At 36.6% G+C, this 25002-nt stretch overlaps 1 protein-coding gene across 9 annotated transcripts in view; it reads left to right on the top strand.

The window, feature by feature from the left end:
• The window catches only part of NEDD4 (NEDD4 E3 ubiquitin protein ligase), a 121115-nt gene that overhangs the window by 40682 nt on the left and 55431 nt on the right, over window positions 1-25002 (top strand). For 7 of the 9 annotated variants that reach the window (XM_045900028.3, XM_064570440.1, XM_064570442.1 and 4 more), the window contains one exon: window positions 3190-3243. In XM_045900028.3, coding sequence (XP_045755984.1) covers window positions 3190-3243 — 54 coding nt within the window. Of the gene's footprint in view, window positions 1-3189; window positions 3244-9041; window positions 11767-25002 lie in introns of those variants that run through there. The other 2 variants (XM_064570439.1, XM_045900027.3) reach the window with 2 other exon arrangements.

A 25002-nucleotide genomic window follows, 5' to 3' on the forward strand; every position in this document is an offset into this window, starting at 1 on the left:
TGACTTTAAGAGAACCAGCTGTCCTAACCAAGGCAGGAAGAGAAATGCAAGGGGACAGAAGGGACATCTCTCCCAGCTGAGTCAGCCCTACTGAAAGAGCTCTCCCAGAAGCCCATCCAAATGACTGCCAGTAGGTTGGCCTCTTTGGTTGTTCCTGGATGGAAGGGAACCATTTTTAGATAGACAGATTCGGAGTGTCAATGTTGAACAAGTCCAGAGGGCACTATTTATAGAGAAAACAATACATAAAATAGAATGGAGCATTCGATATTTTGATCTAGGTGATGATGACACAGTATATGTATATAAAAACTCATCAGGCTGTGGTCAACAGACACATGAAAAGATGCTCAACATCACTCATCATCAGAGAAATAAATCAAAACTACAATGAGAGATCATCTCCTACCTGTCAGAATGCTAAAGTAAAAAACACAAGAAACAGCAAGGTTGGCGAGGATGTGGAAAAAAAGGAGCCCTTGTGTACTCTTGGTGGGAATGCAAACTGGTGCAACCTCTGTGGAAAACAGTATGGAGGTTCCTCAAAGTAAAAATAGAATTACATATGATCCAGCAATTTCACTACTGGGTATTTACCCAAAGAATATGAAAACACTAGTTCTAAAAGATATATGCACCCCTGTTTACTACTGCAGCATTATTTACAATAGCCAAAATATGGAAGTGACCCAACTGTCCATCAATAGATGAATAGATAAAGAAGATTGGTACACACGCACACACACACACACAAGAATATTACTCTACTATAAAAAAAAATAAAATCTTGCCATTTGCAACAACATGGATGGAATTAGAGGGTATAATGCTAAGTGAAATAAATGAATGAGAGAAAGACAAATACCATATGATTTCACACATGTGTGGAATTTAAGAAACAAAACAAGTGAACGAAGAAAGGAACAAACGAAAAACAGACTTTTAAATAAAGAAAACAAACTGATGCTTACCAGAGGGGAGGTGGGTGGGGGGATGGGTGAAACAGATAATGGGGATTAAGGAGTGCACTTGTCATGATGAGCATGGGGTGATATATGGAAATGTTGAATCACTGTATTGTACACCTAAAACTAATATAACATTCTATCTTAATTATAGTGGAATTAAAATTATTTAAAAAAAATAAAATACATGAAAAATGAGCTAAATATTAAGAAAATACTAAGAAAAATAGAAACACAATTAAAAAAATTAGTAAGGATAAAGAGAATCCAAATAAATAAGCTGAATAAAGTTGATCTAACAGATGTTTCTCATATGTTGCTGCCTAATATCAGAAAATGCAACTTTTTTTAACTTGCCATTGGAATACTTAAGTATCTGGCTCTATATCAGGCTATGGAAAATCTTAATAAATGAAAAAAAAGACCACATTTACTTTTAATAATTCCTTCTATTATCACTAGTATGTATTTTGTATATTTTAATGCCTTTTTTAGATATGTTCATTCCAGTTGCATCTTCATTGTAAACACTAAATGTTATGGATTGAACCTATAGAACTATGCAATGCTTTTTTCCTATGAAATACTTTTTTTTTAAAGTTAATATAATTGTTTTCTTTTTGTATCATTTACTTCATTTTTTTTTTTTACTTTGAGAGGCTGTATAACCTAGTAATTAAGAGCATGTATTTTGAAATTAGTCTGCCTAGATTAAAATAAAAGTTCTACCTCTTGATAGTTCTGAAACCTAAAAAAAAAAAGTCATCAGGCTGTGTATATAAGGTTAGTAAACTTTATACTTTACTGAAGGTATCCTATACTTCAATTTAAAAAAAATTAAAGCCTCTCTCCCCCAGAGTTGTACAGTGTGGTGACCCTGGGCAAATTGCTGCAGGTAAAATTAGGATTATGTTCTTAGAAGGACATAAGGGAGAGTGGACATTGGCTTAGGTATCTAAATATCTTTGTCACACCTGTCGGACTTTTGCTGGAGGTTGTTAATACTTTTAACGTGTAAACCAAAATTGGGGGTTTTGGGGAGGTTTTTTTGTTTGTCTTTTTGTAAACCTAAGTTTTAAAATATCAAAGTGTGTGGGTGCCTGGGTGGCTCAGTTGGTTGGGCGACTGCCTTCGGCTCAGGTCATGATCCTGGAGTCCCGGGATCGAGTCCCGCATCGGGCTCCCTGCTCGGCAGGGAGTCTGCTTCTTCCTCTCCCACTCCCCGTTTGTGTTCCCTCTCTCGCTGTGTCTTTCTCTGTCAAATAAATAAATAAAATCTTAAAAAAAAATAAAATAAAATAAAATATCAAAGTGTGTAATGTAATATATCATAGGGGAAAAATCAATTTAAATGTGAGAATTTTTTTATATGTTATCTTAACCTCTGGTATAAAAAATTATTGGATTTTCTTTGTATTTGATATATTTTTTAAAGATTTTATTTATTTATTTGAGAGAGAGAATGAGATAGAGAGAGAGCATGAGATAGGGGAGGGTCAGAGGGAGAAGCAGACTCCCTGCTGAGCAGGGAGCCCGATGCGGGACTCGATCCTGGGAACTCCAGGATCATGACCTGAGCCGAAGGCAGTCGCTTAACCAACTGAGCCACCCAGGTGCCCAGTATTTGATATTTAGTAGATATTAACTTGATGTTGAAGTATTTCAGAAAATGTGAAAGTGTCAGCTTTGGAAAAAAAAATACTGCATGTTAATTTTTACTCATCCTGTAAGTGAAAACTCAGTGTATACTTTTTGAGTGCTTATGTCCTTTATGCAGTAGAAGCAACAAACAGTTTTATCAAGTCAGTGCTAAAAAGGATTCAGAAAACTAGTTTCCATAAACTCAGTATCCACTTTGGGTTGTTCTAACTTGATAAATAAGAAGTCAGTAAATAAAATTGATGATGAAAAGTTAAAATACAACCTATATTTTTAAAAGCTTGCAAATATTTAAATAATTTTTTGAAATTTTATTTTCCTTTATTTTATTCTATTTTAGAAAAAAATGTAAAAATAAGCACCCAAATCCACTTCGTTGTTATGGTAGAACTATCAGAAAATGGGTGACATAGGATTGGCCTGCTTTTGTACGATGTGTCTCGTGTAATTTTAAATACACTCTAAAAAGCAGGAATTAGGAAACATTTCAAGAATTTATTTCTCAGAGTCCAGGTTGATTGATTTTCACTTGTTTTTAAAGAAACGTTGTGTTTTTCTTACTTAGGTCCATCCTCAGCAGCACCGGCTTCTTTTTGAAGTATTTGATGAAAATCGGTTGGTAAGTTACATTGTACTAGTGTGAAATAGGAAGCAAGGGTATATCTCAGTAGGGCAGTGCATAGTGGGCTGGGGATCTGTGACGGGAGAGATGACTTAGGGTGGTTATGGAGGCTCTGGGCAAAGTGGAGGGGCAGATACAATTTTTCCCCCTCCTTCAAGTGCTACTGTGTTCCCTTCTACTTTCCTCCCAGGTACCTCTCTTTTTGTCAGTTCTCCACAGATTGCGGTCTTACTCAAGACCTCTTGTGCCATGTGATGGGATGGCAGGAAAGCTGGCCTCTTTGTCTTGCCTTCCCTCACACTCATGCTCTGTGGAGTGGTGGGTGTGCCCAGGCTCAGGGAGCCCTCTCCCAGAGCAGCTACACCTGCACCTCCTCACTGCAGTGCCTCTGTCTCACTCACTCTCCCCTCCCCCGCTCTTCTTCGAAGGAAGACTGTCTGTCCTCTTGACACTGATGAAGTCCTCTAAAGGACTGTCAGCTCTTACAGAGGCCAAAAAAAAAAAACAAAGTTAAGCCTGATTTTATTTTTATGAAAAGGTAGTTCTAATTCCTGATTTCCTAAAGACTATCTTGAAGTCCTGTCCTTTTCCTAATTTTGTCTCTTAGGAATGCTATTTCAGGGCACCTGGGTGGCTCAGTCGTTAAGCGTCTGCCTTCGGCTCAGGTCATGATCCCAGGGTCCTGGGATCGAGCCCCGCATCGGGCTCCCTGCTCGGCGGGAAGCCTGCTTCTCCCTCTCCCACTCCCCCTGCTTGTGTTCCCTCTCTCGCTGTGTCTCTCTCTGTCAAATAAATAAATAAAATCTTAAAAAAAAAAAAATTTAGGAATGCTATTTCAGATCTTTTCTTCTCCGCATCTTCCACGTCTGTTTTAAACCTGTAAGATTCGAACAGGAAGGTGTAAGGACAGTGTTATGTATTCAAGGCGTATCAGTTATTAAACAGAAGCACCAAAAAAGAAATAATCATTCACTTTTTAGCTAACAAAGAAACTGGATTTTTCTTTCTTTTCTTCTTCTTTTTTTTTTTTAAGAAACTGGATTTTTAAAATTTGTTTTTAGTGTTGGACTACATAACATGTTTTTTCCCCCCTCAAGAAATGATAACTATACTAGTAATGGAAAATACTGCAAATGAAATCTATTAATTAGCAATCATAATAAGCAAAAGTGCTTTTTTATTGCCAAAGGAGACTTCATCACTAACTGCAGTCTAACTTTTTTTTTTTAAAGATTTTATTTATTTGAGAGAGAGAATGAGAGAGAGAGAGCACATGAGAGGGGGGAGGGTCAGAGGGAGAAGCAGACTCCCTGCTGAGCAGGGACCCCGATGTGGGACTCGATGCGGGACTCGATCCTGGGACTCCAGGATCATGACCTGAGCTGAAGGCAGTCGCTTAAACAACTAAGCCACCCAGGCGCCCTGCAGTCTAACTTTTTAAGATTGAGTGACATGACAGATGTTGATGTTTGGTTATCAATATGGTCAGGTGCAGAGCTTTTTCTTTTCTATTTGTATTTTTGTTTTTTCTATAGAATAGAGATTTTTTTCCCCTTCTGTCTCTACAGATTTGTTTCCCTTCTAGATGGGACCAGGTGAAATTTCGTATTTGTGTTTTTTAAAATCATGAAATAAACACAAAAAAAGTAATATAAATCATTATTTTATTTAATTTAAGATTTTATTTATTTATTTGACAGAGAGAGTGAGAGAGAGAGAGTGAGCAAGAGCAGGAGGGAGGGGCAGAGGGAGAGGGAGAAGCGGGCTCCCTGCTGAGCAAGGAGCCCTATGCAGGGCTCGATCCCAGGACCCTGGAATCATGACCTGAGCCAAAGGCAGACACTTAACCAACTGAGCCACCCAGGTGCCCCTAAATCCTTGTTTTAAATAATAAGACAAATATCTGTGCACTTATTACTCAACTTAAGAACTAGAACATTACCAAAATCTACAACCCCCCCCACCATTCCCCTCCCCAGTAGCATCTCCTTTTCTTCCTCCACAAGTAGTAGCCACTGTCCTGAATATTGTGCTTATCATTTCTTTGCTTATAAAAAACTTGTTTATCATGTATATATGTATCCCTGAGTATAGTTTCCTTTTGCATATTTTTGAATTTATTAAAATAACATCACTGAATACATTCCTCTGTGACATGTTAACATGTGCCATTTAGGGTATCAACTGGGATTAGAAATACAGCTTTTCTCAAGAAGCAAGAAATAATTAGAACAGGGTGGTGTGTGTCATTCTAATCCTCTGATTTGTTGTTAGTCCTAGCAGGTAACTGAAGTGTATGTATCACCTGAGATGTTATAGAAACTCTAGCCATTGGTAGACTAACAGGCTTGACTATATAGCAGTAAATGTCCTGTGCCACTGTAAATGTTATTTATGATTATTCCCCTGTAGCATTCACAACTGAATTAAGAACATATCCTTTTCCTAGCAAATTATCTTTGGAAATGTATGGCGAAGGGCACAGATAAAATTTTAAGCAGAAACAATTTCTAGTCCTCTGGGAAATATTTGCAATATAAGTGCTGTTTGTTTTGAAAAAAGAGAGGGTTATATCCCTCTTGTTTTAAGACCTAAGGGTTATAAACCAGCAGTCTGATGATGGTGATCATGGTGGTGATGACACAATGGGACATTTCAGAATGATGTGCCTTGACATAAATTCTACCCACCAATGCAAAAGTTCATGCTCTTTGTCACTGACCTGAGAGATACACCTGCACACATCCAGCCTCTGAAGCTTTAGGAGATGCCTATATTCTATATTCTGAATGGAGATAATTATGCTTCTCAGGTTTAGTGGTCATATTAGTCAGGGTTCTCCAGAGAAACAGAACCAGGAAGAATGAGAGAGAGAGAGATATTGATTTGTTTCAAGGAATTGGCTCATGTGATTGTGGAAGCTGGCAAGTCTGAAATCTGTGGGACAGGGAGAGCAGGTTGAATATTCAGGTAAGAGTTGATGTCACAGTCTTGAATCTGAAACCTGTAGGGCAGGCCAGCAAGCTGGAAACGTAGGCAGGGTTTCTATGTTGTAATCTTGAAGTGCAATTGCTTCTTCTTCAGCAAACCTGTCTTTGCTCTTAAGGCCTTTAGCTGTTAACGAAGCCCACCACATTATGGAGGATAATTTGCTTTACTCAAAATCTACTGATTTAAATATTAATCACATCTGAAAAATACCTTGATAGCAACATCTAGACTGCTGTTTGACTAAACAGCTGGGCAAAAGAGCCTAACCAACTTGACACGTACAATTAAAAATCATCACAGTGGACTTTGGCCTTCAACATTGTAGTCGATGATGAGGGTTATCCAGAGTCGATTCCTGACATTTAGATCATCACGTTATTTTCTGTGTATATCATCAATAACCAAACACCCCAGAATGTGGGGTCCTGAGTTTCAATCTGATCATCAGACATGATCCATTTCGTTCTAGAAGGTGAAGTTCTTCAGGACTTGCGTAGATTCCTCCCAGGTAAGGGCTGTCACCACTCTCCAGCTCTTCTCCACTTAGGTTGAGGGTTGATGCTCCTCTTTTGGAATCTGGCTAAGGAGCTACATTTTGCGCCAGGTTCTCCACTTAACTGCTGTGGTGGTGGCATAGATCCTGTACGATCCCAGCCCAGAGCCGGCAGCATGAACTGTTGAGCCTCTCTACAACTGAAACTCAGACTGACAGGCTGGGAAGTGCTTATGATTCTCTCACCTTCCTTTCCCTTGGCTGAAGCCCTCCTTGAAAACTTTTAATCATCATTCCTTCTCGTCCAGTCCAGCTGCGGTGCTTTTTTTTTTTTAATTTAAAATCTGATGATTATTCTTTTTTTTTTTTTTAATTAACATATAATGTATTATTTGTTTCAGGGGTGCAGGCCTGTGATTCATCAGTCTTACACAGTTCACAGCACTCACCGTAGTACTTTCCCTCCCCAGTGTCCATCACCCAGCCACCCATCCCTCCCACCCCCCTCCACTCCAGCCAGCAGCCCTCAGTTTGTTTCCTGAGATTCAGAGTCTCTAATGGTTTTTCTCCCTCTCTGGTTTCATCTTGTTTCATTTTTCCCTCCCTTCTCCTATGATCCTCTGTCTTGTTTCTCAAATTCCTCGTATCAGTGAGATCATATGATACCTGTCTTTCTCTGATTGACTTATTTCGCTTAGCATAATACCCTCTAGTTCCATCCACGTCATTGCAAATGACAAGATTTCATTTTTTTGATGGCTGCCTAATGTTCCATTGTATGTAGATACCATATCTTCTTTATCCATTCATCTGTTGATGGACATCTAGGCTCTTTCCATAGTTTAGCTATTGTGGACATTGCTTCTATAAACATTGGGGTGCATGTGCCCCTTCAGATCACTACATTTGTATCTTTGGGGTAAATACCCAGGAGTGCAATTGCTGGGTCATAAGGTGCTTTTTGATATTTCTTCAGAAGTAATAGCTGGATCAACTTAAAAAAAAAAAAAATCCTGAAAGAAAGCATTAGCCAGTCAGAGTAAGTGTGGTGACCATCCACCCATTTAGCCTCCTCTCTGGTGTTACTTCGTGCTTACTTTGTGCCCAGCATGAGCCCAGGAAGATCAGAAGAAAAGTGTAGTTATGGTCCTGGCATTCTGGAAGCTTGAAATCTAGTTCGGGCACATGAGACTGATGTTTCTAGTGAAGCTTACCAAAGAGAAAACATTTATCTAGCCAAATGTCTGAGGCTCATTATTTTATATCAACAACCAGAGGAGTTTTGCCTGTTAACTAGAAGCTTTAGGCCACAGGCATGAGCAGTTAGATCTCATTAGTTAGCCTCTTAGAAGTGTTCCATTCTTTGAGTTATGAGACCCCTAACTTAATTCAGGAAGAAAAGCTGAAGTCATTTGAAGGTAAAGTGAAAAGATTGGGACTCTTTCTTCTATAAAGAGAGAGGATTACAGGGGAATATTTACTGAAGTCTGTAAAATCATAAAAGAGGTAGGTTATATAAAACCAAAATAACATAATAATTTTATTGCTAAGTTTATAATTATTGTACACATTCTAAAACATAGTACTATATCATCCTAGTCCGAAATATAATTTCATAAATTCCATATTTCTATTTCATCATCTCCTAATTGATTAAAAATACTGTTTAGAAAATTATGATTGAGAACAGATCTATCTTAAGGCGTTTTCTTTTTTAAACAAAGTACAAGTATATGTTTTACATATTTACTTTTACTTAGAAAAAAAATCTTACTTAGAAAAATACAACTTGGGTGTAGTACCATGTGGTGTAAACAACTGAACTATTTTACTTTTTACTTTCCTATGAATGAGCCAGTATATATTTATTACTGGAGTTCCAGCTATAAAATTCAGGTAAGGGGTTTAAATATACCCTAGAGTATTATTTAAAAATAAATTTGTTTCTTTCAAGTAGAATACTAACCTTGGTCTATGACATTTAGGGGAGAAATTAAAATATTAAACTTTTATTACCTAGTAAACTGAAAATAAAGTAAAGGTTAAATAAATACAAAGCAGAAAAAAATATATATACAAAATCACAACCTCTAGGAGGACAAACAGTCTACTGTTCTCTACTGTGGGAGCTTTATCAGCAGTAGTAGGTAATTCCACCTCTAGGGCAAGGCTAGTACTAAAAAATGTAAACAAGTATGTACTTTGTTTATACAAAGAAATATGCAGCATGGTTTGTATTTCTTTATAGATATCAAACAGCTAAATGGATTGTTTCAACACACCAGTAGGGGCCAGCAAAGAGCTCTTAGAGTTTTCAGAACAGAATTGGCATTGAGATATGTTTATTTGATGTGTTAAATCCTTTTTAGACTTCTTTACTTACCACAACACTCTCTTAAATGAATGAATTGCAGAGACAGTGGAATAAAATATCCTGTGTGCCCAAACTATATTGGGGTATAGTTTTTCTGTCTAATCTGCATATATTTTTAATGGAATGTTTGCTTAGGCTATTTCTTGGCAGAGTTTTTATAGTCAAAATATAAATGGCATCATTTAAAGACTGTACTACTTGGCTGGAAAAGGCCTTAAAATTACAGGAGAAAATGCTTGGTGACAGCTTCTCTTAAACTTTTCTTTCTCAGACCTGTGCTCAATTTTTCAATAGTATTACTAGGCTAATTTTGTATTTCTCTCCTTAAGCTTTCACTTTTCCTAAGTAGTGTTTTGGAAGCTAGAATATTTATCTATTTGATTTAATGCTTGAGTTTTAACTCACCCCAAAGTTTTGGTACTTCCAAATTTATACGATTGTTTGACTTTACTCATTCAAAAAAAATTAACAGAATATATGCCTTTTTACATTAACTAACTTGACGAGATTCCTAGTTTGGCTGCTATTTGGAAATTCAACCCTTTATTTGATACTCAATTACATGGGGTTTCATTCCTACCAACTTCCTGTAATTCTATCCCTATGGGTAAAAATATTAGTGGTGGAACTGCTGGAGAAAGTATAGGCGTGATTCACATGGTTAAATGTTCATTTAGTAGAGCAGGAGTGAAAAAATACTGTTTCAACTTGAAACGCTGGAAGATTGTTGTTCTTGTGTTACTCATTCATGCAAATTGGAGAAGGTATAATTGAAACAAGGTTGGCAGTGTTTGACGCAGAGTGCTGCAGCCGAGCTCCGCTTCAAGGTCGCTGGAAATCAAGTGCTTTGTAAGCGAAGGCACTTTGACTACAAGCAATTCAAAATATTTGGAAACGTCAGTCTCTGGAATGGGTCGTCTTTTTCTTTCTATGATAGCTGGTATCTAAGGTTTTACTTAAGATAAAGACTGCTACTTAAGAGCTCTTTTAGGCACCACAAATGATTTTTTCCTTCGATGCTGGGCAGCTGCTGCTAGCCTATCTACCGACAGAGATCTTTGTCATGACTTTCAGCCCTTAACATGTTTGGAAATGAGAACAAATGGCACAAAGCTTACGATTGCACTTTGCAGCCCGAAGAAGTAATACTTATCCTTTGTCAGAAAGCTCCGGAGATGATTTGGATAGCAATGTTCACATGTACTTCAAAAGGCCAACCCGGATTTCAGCGTCTAATGTTGTTCAAATGAAGCTGACTCCTAGACAGACTGCACCAACTCCGTTAATACAGGAAAACCTTAAGTCTCAGGAAAGATCATCTGTTCCTTCACCTGAAAATGTTAATAAAAAGAGCAGCTGTCTGCAGATTTCGCTACAGCCGACAAGGTACGGTGGATGTCTTCAGCCTAGCCATGTCTTAGATGATGGGGATGATGCTTCGTTGACGTGTGTCTTCAAGGACGGCATTTACAACAATGCTGGGGCTGATAATGAACTGAACGCTGTGAGTGATGGTAACCTTGTAAGCCGTTCTGCCCTTCGCAGTGGTAGCCTTAGTAACTTTTCCACCAGTGAGAATGGGTCTTACAGCAGCAAAGGTAGTGATTATGGATCATGTACAAGTATCACGAGTGGTGGTTCCTACACAAACAGTACCATCAGTGACAGCAGTGGTTATACTTTTCCACCAACTGATGATACTTTTTTGGGTGGAGATCTACCTTCTGACGGCACCTCCAAGAGAAGCGTGCCAAACAGGAATACTACTCCATATGAAATTTTTTCAAGAAGTCCAAGTACTGTTCCTTTTGTCCAGGAGGACTTGGAGCGTGGACTAGAAATTATGAAATTGCCAGTGAGCAGGAACTCAAAAATTCCACTGAAACGTTGTTCATCTTTAGTCATTTTTCCTGGGAGTCCTTCAAATACCCCACCAACTTCTCCAACAAGTACAGATATTCTTCCAAGCAAAGGATCCTATCAAACCTCACACCAGTTTATTATTTCTCCTAGTGAAATTGCCCACAGTGAAGATGGGACGAGTGCTAAGGCATTTCTTTCCACAGCTGTCAATGGACTTCGGTTATCTAAAACAATGAGTACTCCCGGAGAAGTAAGAGACATACGACCACTTCACGGGAAGGGCTCATTACAAAAGAAAACTGCTATTGCAAGTAATAGTCCGAATCAGACTGTCTGTGAAAAGTCATCTGAAGGATATTCTTGTGTCTCAGTGCATTTCAGCCAACAAAAAGCAACTACATTAGATTGTGAAACAGCAAATGGTGATTGTAAACCAGAGATGTCAGAAATGAAGCTTAATTCTGATTCAGAGTGCATTAAGCTTATGCAGAGGACATCTGCACGTTTACCATCCTCTCAAAACATAGATTACCAAATAAATATCAATGGACAGTTGGAAAGACCAAATTTACAGATAAACAAAAACCATGCTATTTTACAAAGAAGTATTTCATTGGGAGGAACTTATCCAAATGTTTCCTGTTTATCCAGCCTTAAGCACAATTGTTCTAAGGGGGGACCATCACAATTACTCATAAAGTTTGCATCTGGAAATGAAGATAAAGTTGATAACGTATCAAGAGACAGTAACAGAGATTTCACAAATGAACTATCTAATTCTTTAAAGCATTCTTGTAAGGTAAGTTTCCTTTGGTCCTGGTAAATGTTAATTTATACTAGAACAACTTTATGAAATATTTGGTTAAAATTTATTATAACTTAGCTAGTAAGTGTTTTATAGTCATAACTTTATAGTTGCAAATCTGAAGAACCCCCAATAGTTTTTCACTCTATTTGTTATTTTACCAGTGTTGGAAATATGCATTAAAAAGAAAAAAAAACTTTCCAAAGTGATTTAAGGCATGAGACATTTCTGTAGCATAAAACAAGCTTTAAATAATAATTTATTTCATAACATTTTTACTTTGGTAATTTTTTCTTCAGGTAACATAGCATTTTAATGTCTAACTTCATATTTTATTCCTCTTTCAAAAATGTTCATTTAGTATTCTCCCCTCCTTAATCATTGTGAAATAAGGTAAAATATAGAATACTTATTTAAAATATTAAACAATAAAAAGCCTGCATAAAAAATGTGAAAATCTTGTCACAAATGAACCCGAGAAAATGTTCCTCTAAAAGATGTGTATTTAGTGGAACATTGATAAAAAACGATTGTGCTGCATGTTTAAAGCAGAGGAAAAATAAATGGCATTTGCATTTGTATATACCCTTAACCACAGGAATTTTGTTTCCACCCGATTTTCCTCTAGCTTTAGCTACCAGTTAAGACTGCCTTCTAAAATGTAACTTGGTCTTTCAACAATATTGAATTCTAAATTTTATGTTTTTTGAATTTGGTTTCAACTGCTAGGCATTTCCCATACTCTTCTAGTTACCTTATTAATTTGTTATTTTGATAATTTTGTTTATTAGTCATTTAATTCTAATGAATCATAACCAAAAAGTTTTTTATATAGTTGAGCCTTTCCAAAGTATTTGAACTTAAATAGATTTTCCAAAGTATTTGAACTTAAGTAGGTTTTTAAAATTTCTCTATTTGGAAGGTCTTGCCAGATTCCAGGAAATTAAAAAATTTTTTCTGGCTAAACTAATTCTAGATGACAGTACATAATAGTTTAGGGGAGAAAAATTCTTATCTGTTTATCTGTGTTTATATAAACCTCAATATCTATATTAAAAAATTTTTTTAAACTTCTGCACAAGTAGCTTTAGGTAAATAAAATATTAAGTAATTGATAGTTTTCCCTCTTTTCAAATCTCATAAATACAATTATTGTTACCCAATGCCCAGATGTTAATTTAAGCAACTACTTTACTAAAGATGAATAAAGATCAGATTTCAAATTCTGATCTATGTTTTAGTATTATTTTATTTATAAAACTTTTAAAAAAACAGTTTTGAGGAGATTATAATCCATGAAACTGTTTTGCCCCCTGAAAGAAAGCAATGAAGTGATTCTATAAAGAAAAATATTAATAATTTGCTAATTGAATTACATGTACCTTGTAAACTTATCTTACATTAAATGAAATAAATCTGAAAGGAATAAGTAACCTAGAAATATTTATAGATAAATATATTTGTAGACCTAGCCTCAAAATAGTTGATTTTGTGGTAATATTATAGTTTGTTGTTAATGATACTTTTGAAAAAGGTATTTTTAATGTTTTTTAATAAAGTGTGACTAAATGCCTTCTGCATAGCTAAAAATATACACTTTTATTGGTTTTATTTAACTTAGGTAAGCTAACTTAACTGTTTTTTTGTGACAGCCAAAGGTCTAGCTTTGTGCAGATGCTGTTTTTTGGTAGATTATTGGATTATAAATAGTTCAGAAATGTGTAGTTTGCTGGAGAGCTTTAATTTGTGCCTCCATTTAATGTTTATTAAACAACTCTATATAAAAGTATTGGTAAGCAATACAGTGACCATTAAATTCAACATATACTAGATCTAAATTGATCTAATTGATTGGTAAAGGCTTATTTTAAAAAGAAAATGCTAATGTTTTTTCTAAACTTAGCAGTGGCAACAATACTGGGCTTTTAGAAATAATCCTGTGTTTATCAATAATTATATATTAGTCTAATTATAGTGGTATATTGTAACTCATTTATAAATAAACAGCTCCCAAAATATTTCCCATGACTCCAGTTAGTCTGGGTTAGTATTCTGATATGCTGAGTCTGGATTCACATTTAACAAGTTGATATTAGAGTAGCATTTAGTAATGTCAGCTATCTGTACCGAGCAGCCGTGAAATTAAATCACTGCTTTGGTCAGGGACCCTGGTTTCTAAAGCACTGAGAGTCTATGAATTCTTTTCTTGTGTTTAGCTACCAGTGTCTAGCAGCATAGTATCCAGTTTCTAGCTCTCTATAATAACGGCTCATAAATGGCTGATATTTTAAAATCTAGTGAGAACTTTTACCTATCTGCAACAGGGCTCTGTTCTGTGTTTACAACTTAGAATGAAAGTGGGACTTTTAGTCTGCATGATAATGTTTGTTTTATTTATTTGCTATCAAAGAACGTAACAATAACTGGCATATGTTTCTTATATATACTTGTTGAAATACAATATTACTTTTGTAAAGGCTGTGTAATGACTTTTGATCTGAAAGTAGATATTTGATGTTTTAACATTGTAATATTTTGTCAGCTCAGTCAAGAAGTAGTTTTTATCTAGTTATAAAAATGACTTCAGTTGTCTAAACTCTAAGGAACAGTTTACTCAGTTGTTATTTTATTTTTTCCTATTCTCTAAATCTCCTATGTTATACTGTTAGGATGCTCAGAGATTTTGTTACCCTATTATTTAAAATACTTCAGCATTTTGCCCAAGTTTGTACATGTCCTCCATTCTTCACATAGATGCACATTTTTATCCAAAAGTTTGGCTTTACATTTTTTCTTTGTTACAAATTTTTTCTTCATTTCCTGTTGCTTCATCCTGGGTAGGTAAATTGTTTAAGCCTAGTGTAGTAGAACTTTAAAAAAACACTGTCTCAATTATTTCAAAGCCTTTAACACTAATCTCAAGATGATACATTTCAATAATTTACTTAGTTATTCTTCCTAAAATAAATGTTTTAAATATGTTTTTGTTTTAGTGTTGCATTATTTTCTCAGCTCCTCTTAACTTCAGCAGAATATTTAGAGACATTTGGTTAAATTTATTTTGAACAACACTTAACCTTTCCTATAAAAACCAATATAGTTTATAAATATTGACTCTAAAACTGTGATATAACAATGTGAGTGACCCATTTTAGAAATTTGCTAAGAGATGTACACTTGTGAATGCATATCTCTTAGAACTGAGGAACTAGAATATTAACTTCAGAGTGGTTCAGGGAGATGAGTTGTTTGCTTCAGAAACACTTTGGATTTCTCTGTAGATATTATTTCTTTAATTCATTCATCTGGCACACATTTGAGTGCCTATTATTTGCCAGGCACTGACCCAAGCCCTGGGAATAAAAGATAATAAAATATGGTCTCCTTGGGGGAACTCCCATGCTAGTAATAGAGATATGCTGGTAAACAAACAGAAATTCAGCCTAATGTCTAATGTGCTAAAATAGAGGTGTGTATGAGAAGGTGAGAAAGATGCAAGAATACTCATCTGGAGGAGAGGACCCGGTTGATAGAGGAAGACTTCACAGAGGTGGTGACATTTGAGCTGAGTCTTGGTAGGTGAGTTGGAGTTCACCAGGCAGAGAAAGCAAAGAAGATATTCTAGAGCAAGGATTCTCAATCTCAGCACTATTGACTGACCTTTGGGCTGGATACCTTTTCTTGTGGGGGTGCTGTCCTGTGCCTTAGGATGTTCAGCAGCATCTTTGGCCACCACCCACTAGATGCCTGTAGCACCCCTCTCTTCTAGTTGTGACAATCAAAAAATGTTTCCAGATATTGCCAAAGGTCCCCCACAGGCAAAATTGACTTCTGTTGAGAATCGTTGCCCTAGGTAGAAACAGCAGTACGTGCAAGGCTAGATGTGTGAAAGGTGATGGAGGATCCAGGAGAAGGGCAAATTGGGAGGGTGACAAAGAAATCATGCATTATTAGGTTCATGTATTGAGAGGGTAGTGGGGCTGGTGGAGATGGAGGATCAGGGCTCAAGAGAGAAGCGAGGGCTGGAAATGTAGCTTGGGACTTACAAATATAGTCAAGGCCTTAGCTAAGGATGAACCAAAAAAGCATAAAAGTGAGATGGGAGGGGGTAGTAAATCAGAATTCTGGGGACAACCAACTTTGGGGAGACAACGGAAGAAGAAATAATCAGGAGACTAAGAAAAGAGCCACTGGAGGGGTAGAGAGGCCAGGAGAGCAGGGAAGCCCAGAAGTCAAGGGAAGGGAAAATTCAAGAAGGGTAGCATGCAGCACCACAGAACCTATGCATCCGTGGCAGTTAGGAGGTCCGTGGTGACTTTAGCAAGAGTGGGATCAGGGGGACAGCACGAAAGCCGGGCTGAAGAAAGAATGAAACAGGTAAGGAAGAGAAATATCAGTATCACAGAACAGGCATGACTTAGTGTGGGCACAATATATATTTAATGGCTGGTATGTAGAAGGCACCGTGTTGGGTGGATATAAATGCACTAATTCTCTGTCCATGAAGATATTGCAGCCTAGGCTCAGGGGAAGAAGGGGCTTCTAGCTCTCTATTCTTTTACATTTGAACTATAGAATAAGTGAGTATAAGCAGGGAAACCAGAAATGGAGATTCAGTAATCTGACGATGAAAGAAACAACACACAGGAGTGCAAACTTGATGCTGCCTATGAATAGTCACAGCTCATTTTGAATGGTATTATTCTTAACTTTTTCATCCCCCTCTCTACCACCAAAAAGGAGATGAAACAAAAACAGAGCTTCCCCATAGGAAGCAAGTAAGGGTTTAAGGGCTGTTGCTACAAACTACTTGGAGAGTAGGCATCTCTGTCTTTCTGTCATGGGCTTCTTCCAGGATATGGAGCCCACCGGGTACTAGCCGTTGTGAGGACTCCCCCTTCTAGACCCACTGTCCCTTTGCATTTGGGTGACAGTGAACAAGATAGAGCAGGAGAAGTCAGGACCGGGAGCCTGTTTGGGCAGAAGGGGCTGGGCAGGGTCTCTGTGTGTGGCTAGCCTGTGTGTTGAGGTCAGCAGGGTGGTTAGCAGGTGTGAATGAGTGCCAAGAAAGGGAACCAGTGATCTTGTCAGCATGTCCAGGAAATACCTGAAGTATTGCTCAAGTGTGTGGTTCTGAATTCTTTGTTTGCCATGTGTGAGACTGGAAGACTATAGTCAGATGAAGACAGACACTTAGCAATGCAAGAAAGCATCTCAAAACAAGAGGTGAGCGAATCTGTCCCGACATGGGAGCAGTTGTTGAAAAGCAATTTTACCTACCCTGAGATTTAACAAAACTTCTTAGATAGAACTAGAGCAGATCTGAGAACTTGAAAGCGCAAACAGGTAGCTTGTTTTATGTACCTTGTAGTTCAACTCATGGGCTAGTAACACAAAGAACATCTTGACCAAGTGAATCCACATGTTTCAAGTTAGGCTCTAGGATATCTGTGGGGGTGGGAAGTGGGGGGAACATCAGGCTTTCTCTTGATTCAGATGTATTACAAAACCATCAAACTGTAAAACATTGTGTGATTTGCATAAATAGAAAAAAATATTACCAAGAAAAAGAACCCAATATCCATCAAGGATATTGGTGGAACAACAGACAATGTCTTTAAATTCAGTTGTTCGTTAAATACAGAAATATTCTTAACAGATTTTTTTTATCATTTGTCCCCCTTACCCCCCTTACAAAAGCTGAGTGTATAACATTTTATGATATAGCTAAAATAATGTTATCCAGGACTACTTCCTTTTTTCTCTCAAATTTTTGTTGGCAAGCTGCCCTCTCATGCTTTGAAGATTGCAACTGGAAAATGCCTTAAGTTGTCAACTGGACCAGTAATTCTCCAATTTTCATGTCCGTGCACATCTCCTGGAGATTTTATTAAAATGCAGTTTCTGGTTCTGTAGGTCTGGGATGCCTGAGAGTTCCATATTTTTAACAAGCTCCTTTTCCATATTTTTAACAAGCTCCTAAGTTGTATCAATGCTGCTAATTTCTCGAACACATTTTGAGAAGACCATTCTTGTATGAGAACAGTAATACAGTTTATAGTTGAACTATCCAATGAGTCCTTCTCCCACTTTTACATACAGCAGAGCTATGTAGGTATACTGTGGCCAGAGTCAAAATAATTTGCAAAGAATTTTAAATCTACTTAGGCATTAGACTCATTATTGATTGAGACCATGATTAGACTCATTATTGATTGAGACCATGTAATATAAAAGAGATTGTTTGGACCAAGGAACATTCAAGAGCAAAGTTGCCTACTTGCCTCACAAAAGAACTTTAATACGACTCTTGTAGAATTCTGACTATTAAATTTTCCAGGATTACATTTTAGTTTCATTTAAGAATTTAAAAATATTAGTCTATAACATTTGTGGTTCTACCTAAGGGAATCTCTTAAATTTATAATGGCTGTAATTCTGGTCTATGTTGTTTTTATAAAATTGTTGCCTACATTAGTTTTTTCCCCTCTCAGCATGCGATTTGAAAAATACACAATTGAAATGTTATATGTTTCTTAAGTATTTTGGCTTTTTCAAGCAATATCTTCTATCTTCCTCTTTGTGAACATTTTGAATCTTTTCAATATGCTTTCCTGTAGCAGCATCAATTAGGGTACTACCAAGAATTTTTAAATCTTACACTGGCTTATGTAATGAATTGAAAAACCATATATAATCAGTGCTTACTATCCTTTTGATAGTTCTATAAGGAGAAAATTTAGAGATCCGTTACATACAACTTTGTAATGCTTCAAGCATATATTACTTCTCAAATATAAATCAGGACATGAAAATCTTAGGACCTGTCCTTCCATTGGAGCACTTTAAGCAATCTTATTGGTAGCTGGGTTTTTGTAGACTTTGTAGCGCTTGTGGCTTAGCCTAATTTCAGGGAGCCTAATAAGATATTAAATATCTCAGGTAAGAAATGGGGAAAAGGAAGCGTAGCAAGAAAAAAGATAGGGAGATAGAAATAGATAGGCAAGCAAGCAGACAAGCAAATGTATATTTTCTAGAATTGATCAGAGAATTTTAGAGAAAAGGTTAAGCAAATAGGTAAACTTTTCTGGGTTCTACTTTACTAGAATATAATTCCCTAAATCAGGGACTTTTTGTCTTACTCACTGCTATATTCCCAGTATCTAGAACAGTGCCTTGTTCAAAACAGACACTCAATAAATATTAATTAAATTAATGATCAAAACCAAGGGACCCTTTGGAATGGTAGAAATGACTGGAGAATCCTGATAGATGAGGGCGACCAGCCAGCCTTGCTCAAACAGATAACCAAACTAGGATATTTAAGGGATGACTGTAATGATGAGTGGGAGCTACTTGATGCTTCATCCTTTGCATGAAAGAGTGGCACTCTTAAATGAATACCTTGTCCCTGGGGTGGATGCCAATGGAATATTATGATCGTGACTCAAGGATTAATTTCCACAGTGGAGTCTGATTCATAGCCTACATATTCCACTAACTGGTACCATAGAACTATGTGTCTAGATGGAGACTCAGATCAAGTTTTCTGAAAAGAAGATTGAATGAGCCAAAACTTTTAAGGGTATTTAAACAAAGGCCATTTGACCAGCTTTAAATTTATCATTGTTTAATAGAGTGACTTCATTCCAAACAACGTTAAGAATTGGATTCTCAGAGTTGTTCCTGGAGTTTCAAGTAACTGTTTTAGCTAAGAATGACCTTTACCTTTTGTACCAAGGCTGAATGACTGAACCCTCTTAAAGAGTCACAGAGCTTAATGGAAACTAAAGTCATCTTCAAAGCAAATGAGTTTAACAAGTATTTATCAGAAATAGAATATGTGCCTGCCATGAGAGGCAAATATTATTCCTGGCTTTGAAGAGTTTACAATTTAGATGAAAAGACAGTAGAATCTATTAAAAACAACAACAACAGCAACAACCAACTACAGTATGATACAGTATAACATACAATAATGTCCATATACCTACATTAAGCAGGTGAGCACCTAAACTCTGAGATATGTGATTGCCTGTATAATTTTTTTTTTAAGATTTTATTTATTTATTTGACAGAGAGAGAGAGAGAAAGAGCACACAAGCAGTGGGAGAGGGAGAAGCAGGCCTCCCACTGAGCAGGGAGCCTGATGCAGGGCTCGATCCCAGGACCCTGGGACCATGACCTGAGCCAAAGGCAGACGCCCAACCGACTGAGCCACCCAGGCGCCCCTTGCCTATATAATTTTTAATTAATTTAAATTTCTATCAGGATAACATGTGCCTGTTTTAAAAATCAGATGTTATTTCTTTGAAAATTCCCTTTCTGCCTTTTTCTCTTGTTCTCTCTTCCTAGAATTCCAATGAGCCGAAGTTTGCATTTCTTGGATTGCTCCTACAATTTACTTTTCTCTCCTGTTTTCTGTTTCTTTGCCTCCTTATTTTTCCAAATCTTTCTGGAAGATTTTCCCCAAATTTCCCCTTCTTTTTAATTTTAAAATTTTTGGTTATTTAAATATCTGAAGTTCTATCTTGTTTTCTGATGATTCCCCCTTCTTATTCTTGTTTTGTAAATACAATCTCTTATTTCTTTGAAAATGTTTTACTTCAGGTTTTTTTTTTTTTTTTCAAGTTTTGTTATGAGTCCTGCATTGTCTTTGGTTCTTATGGGTCCTTTTGCTATTACTGTTTTTTGTTTCTCTTTGTTATTGGGCATTTTTCTTCACGTGTCTGGTGAACCTTGGCTGTCTCTTCATATTTGAGAGTGAGTCACTGCTAAGTGATCTGGAGCGTCTGTAATTGTGTGGGGCTTTTAAACTGGTAAACTTCATTGTTGGGAGACTTCTGACTGTTATTATCTAGAGTTTTTTCCTCAGACGTCAAGTTTGTTTCCCCCACAGAAGAAACTTCCAATGACTGCCCAGTTATGGACCCCCCACCTTTTTTTTTAAGTAGGCTCCAACACAGGGCTTGAACTCAGGACACTGAGATCAAGACCTGAGCTGAGATTAAGATTTGGATGCTTAATCAACTGAGCCACCCAGGCGCCCCACCCAGTTATGTTCTATATCCATGCTTAGTGATAAACTATGGATGAAGGTGATTTCTTTAGGTTCTGAAACTGAGTTAGTTCAGTTTGGTAAAACCATGCCTTAAGAGTGGTATTTACTTACCAAATCCTTAAGGTTCTGTTGGTAGCTTAATTAATTTACAGTGGGGGGGTACCCGATTTTCATACCTGTTGTCTGAATATACATTGTGTATAGTCTAGAAGTGAAGATACTCGTAGAAAGACTAAATTAAACATTCTTTGTAATAGAATATGTGATTTCCTTATTTCCTAACCTTTTATATTCTTGGCAATCCATTTAAATGTAATACCCATGATTATCACTCTGAGGAAGAGAATAGACCTATTAAAAATGTGTTTGGGTAGAGGACAAGAAGAAAGAGGTAATGGTCATGACCTCCTAATGGAATGTGATATTGGATGCTTGCTGTCACTTGAACTTGAAACCTTAACTATGATTTTTTTAACTTGGAGAAAATCCTAATATATTCTTTTAAAACTCTTAACCCTGTATCTGTGAGTCCAGGTCCTTTCTTATTGCCATTGTTGAGTAAAAGCTAAGTGTGGGGATTATTATTTAAACATATTACTGGAGAACCAGTTTATCTTTTAAATATTTCTTTTTCTATTCTTCTAATTTGTGACCCAACATTTTTAGTTACTTTGTTCTTTCTGATTAATTTAATTTTATTTATTTATTTTTAGAGATTCTATTTTTAAGTAATCTCTGCAACCAACATGAGGCTCAAACTTACAACCCCAAGATCAAGAGTCACACGGTCCACAGACTGAGCCAGCCAGGCACCTTCTGATTAATTTTATTGATCAAATAACACATACTGTATGTTTATACCTCCTTTAACACAGTTTATGAATTTCACTATGTTTTTTTTCTTCAATAATTGTTATAAACTACCTAAATGATTACAAACTACATATCTTTTTTTCACTTACATTTAAACTTTTTATTATGGAAAATTTCAAACACACAAAAATAGAAAGAATAATACAAGGAGCCCCCTTGTGTGCCCTCAGTAAACTCTCAGTTTCAGCTGTTACCAATGTGTTGTCAATCATGTCATCCACCTTTTCCCTCCCTTTTTTCTTTCCTGGATTTTTTTTTTTTTTTTTTAAGTGAATCCCATACATCTTACAATTTTATGATAAACACTTCAGAGTACATCTGTAATGGATTAAGGACCTTTTAAATATTTAAAAACTACAGTGCAATTTCACACTTAACAAAATTAACACTAGTTCTAAACTGTTTTGACTGGATCTCTACCCAAGTCATCGAGGTCGTTTTAGTAATGACGTAGCTCAAGATGGATACCTCTCCTTTAATGTGTGTCTATCTAATTTTTCATCTCTTTTATGATGTTTATTTCACTGTGGGGCTGAGCATGTCAATTATTTATCATGGGATTTTCTGTTTCTTTAATCTGATAATTTTTGATAATATATTTGTTACAAATAAAATTGAGGCTTTCACCTTGTAACCTAGAACTAAAAGGTTATTGTTAGGACCTGGAATTTATCACCTAAACTACACCTTACCTCAATTTTAAATCACCACAAATCTGCATTTGGGGTTTAAACATCTAGGATACCCACATTCCTCATCCCTAGATAGAATGGAAATGTACACTATGATGAATTAGCTACATTAATTTCTCTTATTCCTCTTATGCTTCTCTGAGTCTTAATTTCATGTTTATGAAGTATGAAATTTATGAAACTTGGCAGAGTTGTCTTGAGGACTGAAAATTTCATGTGTGTTTGGCAGATAGTTGGTGCTCAGTAAAAAGGAGCTATTATCTGCCTTATACTTTGTTGTGAGAGTACTGAAGGTACGTTGTATACTGTAAAGTACCACAATGTGTAACATAATAATTATTGTTTTATATGTGTACAAAGTGAATCATATATAAATTTAAGAATCCAGGTTAACAGTTAAGTAATAGGAAATACATGAAAAGAACACATTAAAAAACACTATTTGGGGTTCCTGGGTGGTGCAGTCAGTTAGGCGGCCGACTCTTGGTGTTGGCTCAGGTCATGATCTCAGGGTCTTGGGATTGAGCCCCACGTCAGGCTCCACACTCAGCGCAGAGTCTGCTTAAGACTCTTTCTCCCTTGGGCGCCTGGGTGGCTCAGTTGGTTAAGCGACTGCCTTCGGCTCAGGTCATGATCCTGGAGTCCTGGGATCGAGTCCCGCGTCGGGCTCCTTGCTCGGCAGGGAGTCTGCTTCTCCCTCTGACCCTCCTCTCTCTCATGCTCTCTGTCTCAAATAAATAAATAAAATCTTTAGAAAAAAAAAAAGACTCTTTCTCCCCCTCGGCCACTCCCTCCTGCTCTCTCTAAAATAAATGATTAAAATCTTAAAAAAAAATAAAGTAAAAAACACAGTTGACCCTTGAACAATGTAGAGGCTAGAGGTGCCGATCCCCCTAGTCACCATGCAGTTGAAAATCTGCATATAACTTTCAATTCCCCCCAGAACTTAACCATTTATAGTCTACTGTTGACTGGAAGCCTTTCTGATTGACAGCCGATTAACACATATTTTATATGTTTTATGTATTATATACTATGTTCTCACAATAAAGTAAGCTAGAGAAAAGAAAATGTTATTGAGAAAATTATAAGAGAAAATACATTTACAGTATTATACTGTATTTATCAAAAAAGAAAATCCACATTTAAGGGGACCTGTGCAGTTCAAACCCATGTTATTCAAGGGTCAACTATGGCACAAAAATACAGACCAGAAATCTGGGGAAGCGCTTCTTCATAAGACTCTATCAAAGATCAAGATATATTTTCAAAGGAATACAGTTTTTTAAAAGCCCTATTACAAATTAAAGCACAGCTCTTTTTTCTTATACTCAATTTTGATTTGCATATTCTTGGGGAAAAAAACTACATCAATACTAGATATACAGAAGAAATACAGAAATAAATAAGAATTATACAGCAAATTAGCAGCTAGAAAGTCCTATATGTGGGCCACAAAGCCACTCTTTTTTCTTTAATATTTTATTTATTTAAGAGAGTGAGAGAGAGAGAACATGAGCAGGGTGAGGGGCAGAGGGAGAAGCAGACTCCCTGCCAAGCAGTAGCCCGACTTGGGGCTCAGTTCTGGGATTCCGGGATCATGACCTGAGCTGAAGGCAGACACTTAACCCACCGAGCCACTCAGGTGCCCCACAAAGCCAATCTTTATGCAACAACTGGTAGTTCTAAAGAGGTGACCCTATTACTTTTTTTTTATCCCTCATTGAAAATAGTGATTCAGAAACTATTTTATTGACTTTATGTCATTGATAGAATCAGCTTCTAGCCATAAGATGGTAGATTCTTTCTTTTCAGTTTGTAAACTAAAGAATTCCAAATCTCTCAATTGGTGGTATTCTTATTTAATAACTTTATTTTTTAGAGCATTTTTAGGTTCACAGCAATAGTGAGCAGAAGGCCCAGGATTTTCTGTATCCGCCCCCACTCTGAAACATGTAGCCTCCCCCATTACCAATATCCTCCACCAGAGTGGTACATTTGTTACAATTAATGAACCTGCATTGACATATTGTTATCATCCAGAGTCCATAGTTGAATTTAGTGTTCACTCTTGATGGTGTACATGCTATGGGTTTGGACAAATTATAATGGCATGTATCTATCCACCATTATAGTATCATACAGAGTAGTTTCACTACCCTAAAAATATTTCATCCTTTGCCTCTTCATCTCTCCATCCTCTAATCCCTGGCAACCAATGATCTTTCTACTGCCTTTATAGTTTTACCATTTCCAAAATGTCACATAATTGAAATCATACAGTATGTAGTCTTTTCAAATTGATTTCTTCCACTAATAATACTCATTTAAGTTCCCTCCATATCTTTTCATGGCTTGATAGTTTTGTTTTTTCTTTTTCTTTTAGTACCAAATAATATTCCATTGTCTGAATGTACCTTAGTTTATTTATCCACTCACCTACTAAAGGACATCTTGGTTGCTTCCAAGTTTTAGCAATTCTGAACAAAGCTGCTGTAAATGTCTGTGTGCAGGTTTTTATGTAGATTTATGTTCTCAACTCTTTTGGGTAGATACCCAGTAGTGCGATTGCTGAATCATATGGTAAGAGTAAGTTTAGTTTTT

This window comes from Mirounga angustirostris, unplaced genomic scaffold (genome assembly GCF_029215605.1).
Source record: "Mirounga angustirostris isolate CCGP_5_RB_7025 unplaced genomic scaffold, mMirAng1.0.hap1 SCAF_9, whole genome shotgun sequence".
Lineage (NCBI taxonomy): Eukaryota > Metazoa > Chordata > Mammalia > Carnivora > Phocidae > Mirounga > Mirounga angustirostris.